Source organism: Elgaria multicarinata, chromosome 14 (assembly GCF_023053635.1).
Source record: "Elgaria multicarinata webbii isolate HBS135686 ecotype San Diego chromosome 14, rElgMul1.1.pri, whole genome shotgun sequence".
Taxonomy (NCBI): Eukaryota; Metazoa; Chordata; class Lepidosauria; order Squamata; family Anguidae; genus Elgaria; species Elgaria multicarinata.
In genome coordinates this window covers 30,212,516-30,225,164 of record NC_086184.1, presented here as the reverse complement: position 1 = coordinate 30,225,164, position 12,649 = coordinate 30,212,516, and the positions used below count along the sequence as shown (strand labels likewise).

Here is a 12,649-nt window from a genome sequence, read left to right as displayed (position 1 = left end):
CTTAGCAAGGCTATAAGACCCGCCTTGGGCAAATCGCTCTCTCAGCCTAGCGTACAAGACTGTTTTGAGCATAATTACAGGAGTTTTGCTGATCAATAACGTATGTGGCACAGAGAAGGACATAGCCAAGCAAAACTACAAGCATTGAGTTACCATTCGAGAATGGCAACTTTTGAACCATTTCAAAGGTGGCAGAGCAAGGCAGGTTTTATAAAATGCTCTTATTTTATTACAGAATATACACAAATACACCTCCTCAGCTACACGGCTCAAAAGTAATGGTAATGGGCCCAGCAAGCCTGGAACCAGGCACGGACGGGCTGAGCCAAAAGTTGGGGTGCTCAGCTCAGACTCTTGTTTGCACCCAAAAGATATTTGTGCAATCGCTGGGCAGTAAAGAAGACTTGCCCTCAGCCCTTCCTCTGGGCTGGAATGGAGTTCGGAGTAAAAAAAAATACTGATATTCGGATCTTGAAACCGCTACTCCAAAGTGGACAGCTGGCGTGGCTCCTTGAAGACTTAGGCCCTCTTTTCTTAATAGAATCCAATTTCACACGCAAAAAACCACCCCTTTCCGGTCCTGCAATGGCTGCCAGTTTCTGGAGGAGTGTCATGGGCACGTCCAAGCCAAGTCACTGAAGCACCATCAAAAATAATAGCCTTGCTTTAAAAAGGGACCAAATCCTTCTGGCCCATCAACCTCTGGAGTTATTTTAGAGTCTCGGATGAAAGAGCAGTTTTTTAAAAAAAACACCCCCAGGAGAAAGAACTTTCTGTGTTATGTTCATCAGGGCAGAGCCTCTGCTGTACTCTGTTCACAAGAGGACACACCAATTAATTCAGCCAAGACGGATGTTCCCTGCCTGTGCTTGTGTAGGGAGCTCACTTAGTTTGTTCTGATCCTCCCTGTTTGCGTCAGAAGAAACATCAAGACAACCTCTCATCCAGCTCATAGCTCAGGGCATGTTTCTCACGTATCCAACAGAATCCCCAGGTGCATTGGTTCCCTCTTCCAAATCCAGGCTGGGAGGCCCGTGATCCCTCCGTTGCTCAAGAGCTCTTCCACCCTGCCAAGCTACAGTGATTGTCTTCTGCACATGACTGTCTCTCTCTCTTTGCACTTTGGAAAGACCCTGCTGAGGCAGGAAACCCACAAGAGGTGCTCCATCCGACCCAACCTCCTGTTAGGGAGGGCAGAAGGCCACCGGCCACCCACCCATTTCAGAAGCCACCTGGGAGAACGGCGGCCTCGTTGCTTTTCAAGAGCGACCCAACCGAGGCCATGGTGTAGTCAGACTCAGGCTCGGAGGACGCTCGGTCAGAAGGTGCTCTCCAGCAAGCAGTGGCATCCGCAGCCGGTGGGACACACTTCCTGGGTGCGGAACCACTCCATCATGTGGCTGGTGTGTCCCCCGTGTCCACAGGTCAGGCAGAAGTTGGAGGAGCCTCGCACGGCCACATGGCAGATGGCACACTGGAACGCAAAGCCCTTGCAGAGGGCGCACTGGATACCCCGGACCTCGCTGCGGCAGTAGCTGCAGTAGACACCGAACTCTGCCGGGAGAGCCAGAGAGAAGGAGGGAGGTGATGGCCGGAAGCTTCTGCAACAGGGAGGCGGCGCCACTTTCACCCTGGGGCCGATTTCTCTTTTGGAGAAGCTCCGGGGGGGGGGGGGTCGGGGGTGTTCCAGTAGTGGGCGGGACAAAGGCAAAAGGGACCAAAATACCAGTGCAACCTAGCTTAAAGCTCTCACTGCCAGTGGCGAAGCCTTAGGAGAGGCATTTTCAACTGCGGGGAGAACAGTGCAAAAGCTGGGAAACCACCGAATGATCAGCGGTCGAGGGAAACCTAGGGAAACCTGGAGGGGCGGATTGGGACCTGGGAATTGCCGGATTAACACACACCTCTTCTGGAAAGCCTCGATACAGAGAAATGCATTTGAACGCACACTTCTCCTGTGACCTTTGCCCATCCTGTTCTCCTCCTCTCCCCTCCCCGTCGATACCTAGGCAGGGACTTCATCTCTTCTTTGCTGCTGCTCCACTGCACGTCGCCATTTTAAACAGCAAGGTCTTTAAGGCCCAAGAAGGCCAGAAGAAGCTGCTTTAGGCCAGGACAGACTGCCCAACGCCCCCGGCCTGTCTACCCGGACCAACAGCAGCTTGCCAAAGTCTTGGACAAAGAGCTTTTCCGTCCCCTGCTCCCTCCTCCTTTTAACTGAAGCAGCCAGATACAGAACCAGGGCCCTTGAGCATGCAGGGCACAGGGCCCTACTTTTGGGATGATGGTCCCCACATCAAGGCAGAGCCAGAGAAGGCTTCAACTCACCAATCCCCTTGTGAGGGTCAGGGGGGCAGGAAACAAACTTGAGGACTTCGGCCCGCTTCTCGCGAAGGCCCCAGCGGTAAAGGATTTCCCCGTAGCACTTCTTGAAGTCATCAAACTGCTGCATGTTGGCTGGATCCAGGAGCCTGGAGAAAGAACCCAGAGTCCTCAGCCCCAGCTGAACGGAAGCCTCCGTTGCAGGTCATGGCCCTCGCTCACATCCATCCTTGGATATCATCCCCTCTGCTCTCTCTCTCCCCGCCCCCCTGCCCAACACCATTACTGGCTGTAATCTCTTTGGGGCAGTGATCTGCGTGGTTTGGTTTCTGCGAAGGCAGCGTGTACATTCTTCATTATCTGCACAGTTCTTGCTGGTTTTACTCTCTGCTTCTATTCTTGTTCTTGTTCGTAGTTTTCTATTATTTTATTAATTATAGCAAACGGACCCGGCTCCACATGGGTGGGAATAGCCCATCGTTTGATACAGCAAAGCTTTTAAGCAAACTCACATGCCTGTCAAGAGATGGACATACTGTGCCCGCCCCATCTCAGTGGGGCAGGCACCCCAGGGCATGGGCTTTGCCATGGTGCACCTATACAGACCCCTGAGGGAGGGGCAGTCCACTCAATTCCCCTGAAGGGGGGCTGCCCCACAGCAGTGGGGAAGGAGCAGAAGTACAACACGGTCCCTCAGCCTGATCATCTCCTGCTGGCTTCACACTGTATGGATTGCAGAGCTAAGCGCTGGTTAGGGAAGCCCTGCTGGCTGAAGGTATTACTGCAGGTTTCAACAACATGGAAACATTTAAACTAATTAAAATTAATTAATGCGTTTTAAAAACAAAATAATCCTGAGGTGCACCCCTTATCATGCATGCTAAATTTCAGGTTTATAAGCTTTACGGTCTTCACATTGTAGTGAGGATGGATGGACAGAAACAAATCCTCTTTATTATTATAGATTATGAGTTTTAGTTTCTTCTTGTGAGTGCACGCATGTGTGTATATATTAGTAAGCCGCGCTGAGGTTGTTGTTTGAGACTATAGAAAAGGCAGGGTGTAACATTTGTACACGAAGAGGATAATTTGCCTCTTAAGCCATTTGCTCTGTGTGGGTCTGGATTTAGTACATCAAGAAGTTCACAAAAATGGCCGTGATTTTAGCACTTTCATACATAATAGAAACAATTCGGAAGGGGTTTGTGATGTTTTACTGCTTATGACTATGTTGTTAAGTATAAAGTATAAGAATTTATTAAGGTTTGCAGAGTTTTAGGTAAGTACTCACTGTATGGTTGTTGCAGATTGGTAAGTACGAACCACAGAGAGGAGAATGAGTGCTGGATGGAAGGAGAGTGCTGATTGGATGTTTGTGTGGAGCATCTGGATTGGCTGTGAGAAGGAGAGGAGTCGGAGGACTGTGGAGAATATATAGGCCACTTCTGAGGAGAGAAGGGATGGAATGGAATGCTTTGGGAGAGAGATAGGAAGGGTCTGCGTGTTCTTGTTTTGGTAGATTAGAGTGTGGGAATGAGAACAGTGTAATTTAAAAGGAGTAGAGTAGGTAGGAGTACTTCTTATACATTGTGGAGTACTAAATGAGTACCCAGTTAGCTGGGGGAAAGGTAATCATGGCCGGGGAAGGCAACAGCAAACCACCTCGCTATAAGGCCTGTCAAGAAAACGTCAGCGAAAGCTGGCGTCCCTCCAAGAGTCAGCAATGACTCAGTGCTTGCACGAGAGGTTCCTTTCCTTCCTATATATTGTGAAACGTTAAAGTGAAGTAACCTATGAAACCATTACACTTTGTGCTCTGAAACCATACACTTGTCAGTGAGAGAAACCAATAAGCTTTGAACCTGCATAATCATCTTGTTAAATAAATAATGGATGAAAACGAGGGAAGAAATAAAGGAGAGACTAAAAGAGGGAAATATATCGTGGTTAAACTGTATTCAATTAGAACAGTGGACAAAGAAATGGTTAAATGATAATGGAGAGTGTAGAGGAATTACGACGTTTGAGGAGTTGATTTTAAAAAAGAAAATTAGAAAAGGGAAAACAAATCAAAAGGTTTAACGAGCGAAATATATAGAATATTAGTGGAAAAGGGAGAGTCGGAAAGTGTAGGCAAGATGGTATGGGAAACTGATTTGAAGGAACAAATAGGGCAACAGAGTTGGAAAGGGATATGGAAACAACGAGTGTTGAGAAATATGTCTGTGAGGATAAAAGAAAATTATTACAAGCTTGTCTGGAGGTGGTACCTAACCCCTGTGAAACTAAATAAAATAAATAAGATGAATTCAGCAATATGTTGGAGAGGTTGTCAAGAGAAAGGATTGTATTTACATATGTGGTGGGAATGTGAATTTGTACAAAAATTATGGAAAATGGTGTTTAAAGAGATAAAAGAAATTATAGGAATGGAGATTCAAGAGACACCTATTGTAGCATTATCAGTTTATGGAGAATTGAATTGTAATCAAGAGACAAAATAATTGATAATGAACTTGTTAACAGCCGCAAGACTAATGATATCCAGGAACTGGAAGGTTCAAGGGGATTATCATATAGAAGATTGGTATAAAGAAATATGGGATATTGCTATTAATGATAAATTAACATGTAGCACGAAAGTTAGAAGAGGAATGATAAAAACGAATGATTTTGAAGGAATATGGAAACAGTTTTGGAATTTGTACTATTAAAGGGGAAAGGGAAAACACCTCCAGACGAAGCAATGAGATTTTGGAAATATGAATAAGATCCCGTGGTTGGGAGGAGCACACTTTTGTTAATTATGATTATGTTAAATGGAATTAAGTTAGAATATATGTTTATTAAATTGTTTACTTTATATTATTGTGTATTATGGGATATTGTTTTATATTGTATTGTTGTATTATTTGGATATTTAAAAAAAATTAAAATTATTACAAAAAAAAAAAAGTGTGGAGAAAATTCTTCTAGTAACCAGAAGTCAGGTGAAGGCAGCACCAGTAACAAAAAAATACTGATTTAATTGCATCTAACACAGAACAAGGAGACAGCCGGGAAGGAGAGTTCCCGCCTGTCTGGAAGACTGAGAGACCCAGTGTTCCAGACAACCACAGAGTTGAGAGGGTTAAATCTCACCCCTGAAGGAGAGGCACATGACATGTTCAGACAAGAACTGCAGGCAGACATTAGCTTAGAGCAGAGCTTTCCAACGAACAGCTTCGGCAGCGTCCTGAAGGGTTCTGTCCTGGTCTTGTAAAAAACGATAACTCGGCGCACATCCAAAGAATGCATGGTGCACTCCAGGGGGGTTGATGGTGTAGGGAAAAAGGATGATAGTATAATATCCTGTCCTACATGGAAATCTGATACTACTTTAGGGAGGAAAAGCACGTCGTGATGTAAGACTGCTTTGTCTTTATGAAATGTCAAGTATGGTGGATCTATCCTTAATGCTGTAAGCTCCCCCGCTCTTTGAGCTGATGTGATTGCAACCAAAAAAGCGACTTTGAAGGACAGAAGTCGGAGGTCGGCTCTTGCTAAGGGTTCAAAGGGAGGTTTCGTGAGTGCGTGAAGGACTACAATTTGTTCTGACTCTATACTGTTTAGCTTCACCCTACCCGGTGCCTGTTTACACTTCCCTGTGCCTGTTCGCATTCTCCTTCCCTCTTTATTGTTTACTACAACTTATTAGATTGTAAGCCTACGCGGCAGGGTCCTGCTATTTATTGTGTTATCTGTACAGCACCATGTAATTGATGGTGCTATATAAATAATAATAATAATAATAATAATAATAATAATAATAATAATAACTATCGACCGCGTTGGTCCGATGGTGTTCTTCAAGACTTTTAGAAAACTTTTCACAAGGGGATGGGAAGACATGGAGGGTCCGTAATTATGACCCTGATGTGCTGCGATAGCTGCAAGGTATACTTTTAGCGAAGAGGGTGCTAGGCCACCTTCATGCAAGGAAAAGAGGAACTGCAAGATCTGAGGTACCGATGGTGCAAACGGATCAAAATTTGCAGTTTTAGCGAAGGCAGAAATTTCCCCCCACTTTGCTAGATACGACCGTCGCATAGACGGTTTTCTGGATTCCAAAATGATATTTTGTATTGGGGTCGGTAGCAGTTGTGGAATTAGGGTGCTATCCTCCAAGCTGTCAGTCGCAGGGTGGTGACGTTGGGATGTCTGACTCTGCCTTGGTGAGTTGACAGTAGATCCGGGCGCAAAGGTAGCCTCAGGAATAAGTTGTCGGATAGGAGAAGTAGCTTGGTGAACCACGGCTGGCGTGGCCACCACGGTGCCACCATGATGCAGTCGGTGTTGTCGCTCTGTATTTTTGCCAGGACTCTAGTTATCATCGGAAATGGAGGAAACAGGTAAAAAAGCGTTCCCTGCCATGTCAGATTGAAAGCATCTCCTAGGGAGTTGGGGCTGTTGCCTGCACGACTGCAAAATTCTTGGCAAGCTGTATTGTCATCCGTTGCAAACAGATCGATTGTCGGTTTGCCCCAACGAGCGAATAAGAGTGTTCTGACTTCGCTGTGAAGCTTCCACTCGTGGGTTGTCGAGGAGGACCGGCTTAGTAGGTCGCCAATTGTATTGTCCTGACCAGCAATGTGTACTGCTGTGATCTGGATATCGTTGGTTATACACCAGTCCCAGATTTTTAATGCAAGGTGAAGAAGCCTGCTGGAAGAACAATTTCTCTGTATTCACGCACAGCCCGAGGTCTCTCAGGGTCTGTAGGGTAATTGAAAGGTGTCTTTCGAGTCGGTGTTTCGACTTCGCCACGAGCAACCAGTCGTCTATGTATGGGAAAAGTTGTATGCCCTGGGTCCTCAAGTGGGCGCATACCACCGCCATACACTTCGTGAAGACACGAGGCGCTGTGGCTAGTCCGAATGGGAGTACAAGAAATTGGTAAAGATTTTGTCCTATTGCAAAGCGTAGGTACTGCTGGCTGTCTTCTCAAATCAAAATATGGAAATAGGCATCCCGTATGTCTATGGTAATGAACCAATAATCTTCGGTTAGGAGCAGTGTGATTGCTGCAAGGGTGACCATCCTGAATTTTTTTGTCGTGATGAATCTGTTGACATTTCGAAGATCCAATATTGGTCTTAGGCCGCCGTCCTTTTTCAGGACCGTGAAGTATCTTGAGCAGAAGCTGGTGAGGATCTCGTGATGGTGAAGAGATCAAATGGCTCCTTTCTGCAGGAGAGCATCCACTTCTTGTTCGAGTACAGGCAGTGGTATGGTGACCTTCATGCCCGAAAAAGGAGGGAGGCTGTTGAATTCGATGCTGTAACTGGTTTCGACGATATTTAGTACCCATTTGTCTGACGTGATGCATTCCCAAGCGTGATGGAAGTTCACTAGATGTCCGTCGAAAAAGACAGTGCTTTGCAGTTGTGAGAAGGAGTCAAAGGCGCTGGGTTTTTTTAGAAGTCCTGTCGTTTTCGATAGGTCTGGGGCTTCCCAGCAGTATAGTGTGGTCGCTTCCCTTGCTGGTGTTGTTGGTGTTGATGGAATGAGCGGTCGGTATTAGGTCTAATGGTTGGCTGGTACTGATGTCGGTACCAGGGCCGTTGTCTGAAAGTTGGCTGGGGTTGAGTGAGGCCCATTTTCTTTGCGGTGGTTCTAGCCTTTTGTACGGAGTCCATCGTCTCATCCGTTTTGGCGTTGAAGAGTCCCAATCCATCGAACGGGAGGTCTTCAATTCTCGTTTTGGTCTCCTGGGTTAAGGATGTGGAGCGAAGCCATGCATGTCTTCGAAGAGCTATGGCTGCCATCATGGTCCTGGTACCACAATCCGTTTGGTGGCGTGCAGTGTGTATTAGTTGTTTTGCCAGCCTAGAGGCTTCGTTCTGGAAAACCCTCGCCAGGTCTCTGCGTTCATCAGGGAGTTCATCGCACAGTGATCCTATTTTCTTCCATAAAAATAATTGATACCGGGCCATAGTGGCCTGATAGTTTGCAACCCTCATGCTGAGTGATGCAGAAGTGTAGATTCTCCTTCCCATAAAATCTAGGCGTCGTCCCTCTTTATCTACCGGGGATGCATGGGTCCTCTGTGATTTTCCTTGTGTGGAATCGACTATTATAGAATTTGGAGCTGGATGTTTGAAAAGAAAATCCACTTTTCCCTCTTGTACTTTGTACAAGCTTTCCAAACGTTTTGAAGCTGGGACCAAGGAGGATGGATTCTTCCAAGCCGTTTGCGCCGTTTGTAGTAAAGTGGGGAGATATGGTATTGCTACCGATGCAGGGCTCTCAGTGACTACTGCATCGAAAACCGGGTCTTTGGGTCTTTCCACATGCTGTTGTACCTCTAGCCTTAATGTTTGGGCCATACGGAGGACATGATCAGCAAAACTCCTTATGTCTTCCGGGGGCGAGACCGGTTCTTGTGGGGCTATAACTGCATCTGGGGATGGAGTTGATGGAGCTACGGATGACACTGAGCAAGTGTCCGAACGGTAATCATCAGTGGGGGATCCGCGAGGGTCCTCCTCTATTTCGTGTTGAGATTCGGGATTCACATCCATTATAGGTAGCTGAGTTTGGCTCGATATCAGGCACCCCGGAGCGGTTGATGTAACGTTTCCACCACGGGGTTCCCTCTGTCTCAGAGGCGACAGTACCGTATGCCGATACGGAGGCGTGAAGTAAGATGGATACTGACGTGGGTCGTGCTCGTATGCAGGAGGTCGGTAATACTCCCATGGCCAATCTCTTCTACGGTCATAGGAAGAGTATTCTGACGATCTGTCCCATTCTAAACGCGGGGACCTTGATCTGCCAGGGCGTTGTTGCAGCCGCTCCAGCCCTGCGTCTGGAGCAGGGATTGGAGGTTGCTGGCGGCTAGGCAAGACTGGTAATATAGTCTGCACTGCCGTATTGGGTGGTGTCGACTCCACCAGCTCTCCTTCAGATACGGAGGCAGTCGGTACCGGTGTGAGGATCAGTACCGACGGTGGTATCGGTGTCGATGGCCGTCTCGGGATCTATGGCGACGGCGTCGGTAAGCGTCGCGGTGTGGAAGACGGTGCAGGTTGTCCTTTGGTTTTCTTCTTCTTGTGTAACTCTTGGTGTTTTGATTTTTTAGGCTTTTTGGAGGGCTGTTTAGCAGCCGGAATGTGCTCTGGGGTAGGTGGATCGCGGCTCAAAGTAGGACCTGACCTGGCTGGAGAGAGTTGTACTATTCTGAGGCCATGGTGGTGGGGCGAAGCCCCTGTGGTTGGAGAAGCCATAGGGTTTGATTTTGAGGTCTTTGGGTGGCTATCTACAGCGCGGAGTGCTTTATCCCAAAGTAAAGACCTTAAGCGATCCGCTCGATGTTTTCTTGTTTGCCTGGTGAAGGACATGCAGTGATGGCAAGTCTCGACTATGTGACCTTCTCCTAGGCATAAAACACACAGAGAGTGTCCGTCCGAAGGAGGGAGTTTACTCCCGCACCGGACACACTTGCGAAAAGGTGCCTTAGCGGCCATGTGCCGAGGCACCGCGATCAAAGATCGCAAGTAGGAAAAAAACTATCCGAGAAATAAAGCGCAAACTAGATAGAAATACGAGAGGATAGGAAGACAGAATAAACGTAACAAACTCTCTAACTCTAACAATTAATTTATATATATATATATATATATATATATATATATATATATATATATATATATATTACAGGAATCACAGTCGTGATTCCTGTAGTTAAGGGCCGTCAGTAAAACGAGCATTCCGCCATGTTAAATGGAATTGCTGGGGGGTGGGTCAACCTAGCAGCCTAAAATAAAAAATATTTCAGGAATCTTTCTGAAACGTGGTACTGCCAGAAAGAAATGCTGGCTTTACATTCCCTGCGCATTTCAGGGAGATTCCTGCAATATTGAGGGCTGGGTGGGAGTTTAAAGCAGAAAATGGGGGGGGGGGCAGTATGTCTGTCCAGATCTGCTTTGTTTTACTTCCTGGTTGGCAACCTTTTTTTGCTCACTTATAGCACCAAATTGGGACCCTTACCTTCCAATCCATTGATGGGATTGTGTTCCCCTGTCCTCATTGATGGAATGGCCTTTCTTTTTAAAATATCTGCTTCCGTTGATTTTTTATTAATTTATTTGTGTCCAATGTTAGCCTATGGGACTCCGATATGCTCACGCATGCGCCTCAGGTTCCAAGGAGGGAGGGGGGAGAAGGGAGTGAGTGGGAGAGAGTCTGGGAGCAAGCAAGGCCATCCTCTGGGGGGGCAGGGCCTCCTTCTAGCACCCGGGCCTGCAGCCGCGCATGGAGTTCACCTCAGCTGGGCCCAGGCTTCCTCCCAACGTCTCCGCCCCCTCCCTGCCTCGATGGGGCCTTGTACTTTGCCTGCAAGATCGTGCAGAGCAAGTACAAGGCCCCATCGACGCTGAGGGAGGGGGCTGTGGGACGCATTCTGGGACTTCCTGGAAGCGTCCCCCCCACTCCCTGCCTAGGCCGAGGGGAAGAAGAAGAAGAAGAAGAAGAAGAAGAAGAAGAAGAAGAAGAAGAAGAAGAAGAAGAAGAAGAAGAAGAAAGCTGCAAGCAAGCAGGAGAAGAAGCAATTAGAAGGTAAGACTGAGGGGGGTTGGTGGGGGGGATGGTGGCTAGGTGAATGTAGGGGGCTGGCTGCTTAAGAGCTTTATTGCACCAGCGCTATACCTTGCAATCACTGCAAATTGCATGCAAAGGACTCAGAAGTTTTCCACCTTAAAATCAGCTTTTATTGTGAAGTTCTCTCATGCATCCTGCTTTAATTGTGCTTAATTTGCAAAAAAAATTGCAATTTCCCCCTTAAACTCACATGGTGGTTTGCAAAGGATTGCTGCAAAACAACAATGTCTAAAGCTGGTAGCTCTGTGCTGCAGCAGCAGTAGCAAGACAACTGCAAAAGCAGGTACATGGGTGCTGGTGTGAACTGTATTTAGCTTGCACGCTTGAAAATTGTACAGATTCCAGCCTTTGCAGTGTTAATCTCGAAGTCTTACTGGGGGAGTTTGGGTGTGTGTATGGATAAAACTCTGTAAAAATATTTCTCTTAAGACATTGTCAGGGATGTCTGTCAGGGATGCTTTAGGGTGGATTCCTGCATTGAGCGGGGGGGGGGGGGGTTTGGACTCAATGGCCTTGTAGGCCCCTTCCAACTCTGCTATTCTATGGTTCTGTGTGTCTAGATATTAATTTTAAACAGTTTTAGGCTATTTGCAGTTCCATCCTTTTCTATTATAAGTAAAATGATTCAGACTTTCTTTTAAAAACAAACAAAAGCAGGCATTAGTTTGCAGCAGAAATGTCAGTATTTAGAATCATAGAATAGCAGAGTGGGAAGGGGCCTACAAGGCCATCGAGTCCAACCCCCTGCTCAATGCAGGAATATAGTGGCAGTTTCTTTCTTTTCCACTGGAGATTGTATTAGAACCTCATCTTTGCTTAGGTGAAGGAAAAGCAATTAAGTTAAAATAATTTATTTATTTATTTAAGAACTTCAATTTTAACTGTGGCAATATTCTTCCTTCAGGAAACATTACTTCATAGACCACCGTGATCCTTCTAGACTCCCTTTGCAGCCTTTTTTATTTTAAAGATTTTTAAAAAAGGCTGCTTCTCTAAGGTTTGAGAAGGCTTTCTTTAAAATACAGTCTTTCTTTAGAAATAGGACACTTTAGACATGTTTGAGCTCTATAGAGGAACCATACTTGTCCATAGGAATCCATGGCAAAGCGCTCTTTGTGATTTGAGGAACTGAGTAAGGGAACCCTGGAGACAATTTAGACTGACCAAAACCCTATTCCCCCTTCTGAAGAGGTCTGGATTAACACTATTCCCCCTTCTGAAGAGGTCTGGATCACATCTCTAGAAACTGGCTTATCCGCTTCCTAGAATTTGGGATTGTAAAGATTACCCCCTGATTAATTAATTTGTTTATTTATTGTATTTACATACTGCCCCATGGCCAAAGCTCTCTGGGCAGTTTACAAAAGTTAATGAGCTCTTCATTCTGAAACATTTGGGCATAATAATAATTAAAATAATACATTGAAAATATTTTCTCTTTTTGCATCCTTTTACTGGAAGCATCACTGGGGTAGATGAAGAAATACTCTTAAGTCCATAAGGGTGTAATCTTATGCATGTTGAGAGGGGGTGAGGCCTACAACTGCCAGCATGCCCCAACCCGCAAGACTGGCTGAGGAATGCTGGGAGTTGTAGGATTTTTACTTTTCTGTCTAAAAATGCATAGGATTGCACCATTGGGCCAGGTTCAGATATTATTTAAACCTTATATTCAAGTAATGAGGTA

General features: G+C 46.2%; 1 protein-coding gene across 4 annotated transcripts in view; it reads right to left on the bottom strand.

The window, feature by feature from the left end:
- Positions 1 to 206: 206 nt before the first annotated feature.
- The window catches only part of WDR59 (WD repeat domain 59), an 89,962-nt gene continuing 77,519 nt past the window's right edge, over positions 207 to 12,649 (bottom strand). For 3 of the 4 annotated variants that reach the window (XM_063140898.1, XM_063140899.1, XM_063140901.1), the window contains 2 exons: positions 2,329 to 2,471; positions 207 to 1,554 (listed from right to left, as the gene is read on the bottom strand). In XM_063140898.1, the coding sequence (XP_062996968.1) occupies positions 1,319 to 1,554; positions 2,329 to 2,471 (379 nt within the window). In that variant the 3' untranslated portion in view covers positions 207 to 1,318. The remainder of the gene's footprint in view (positions 1,555 to 2,328; positions 2,472 to 12,649) is intronic. The other variant, XM_063140900.1, reaches the window with a different exon arrangement.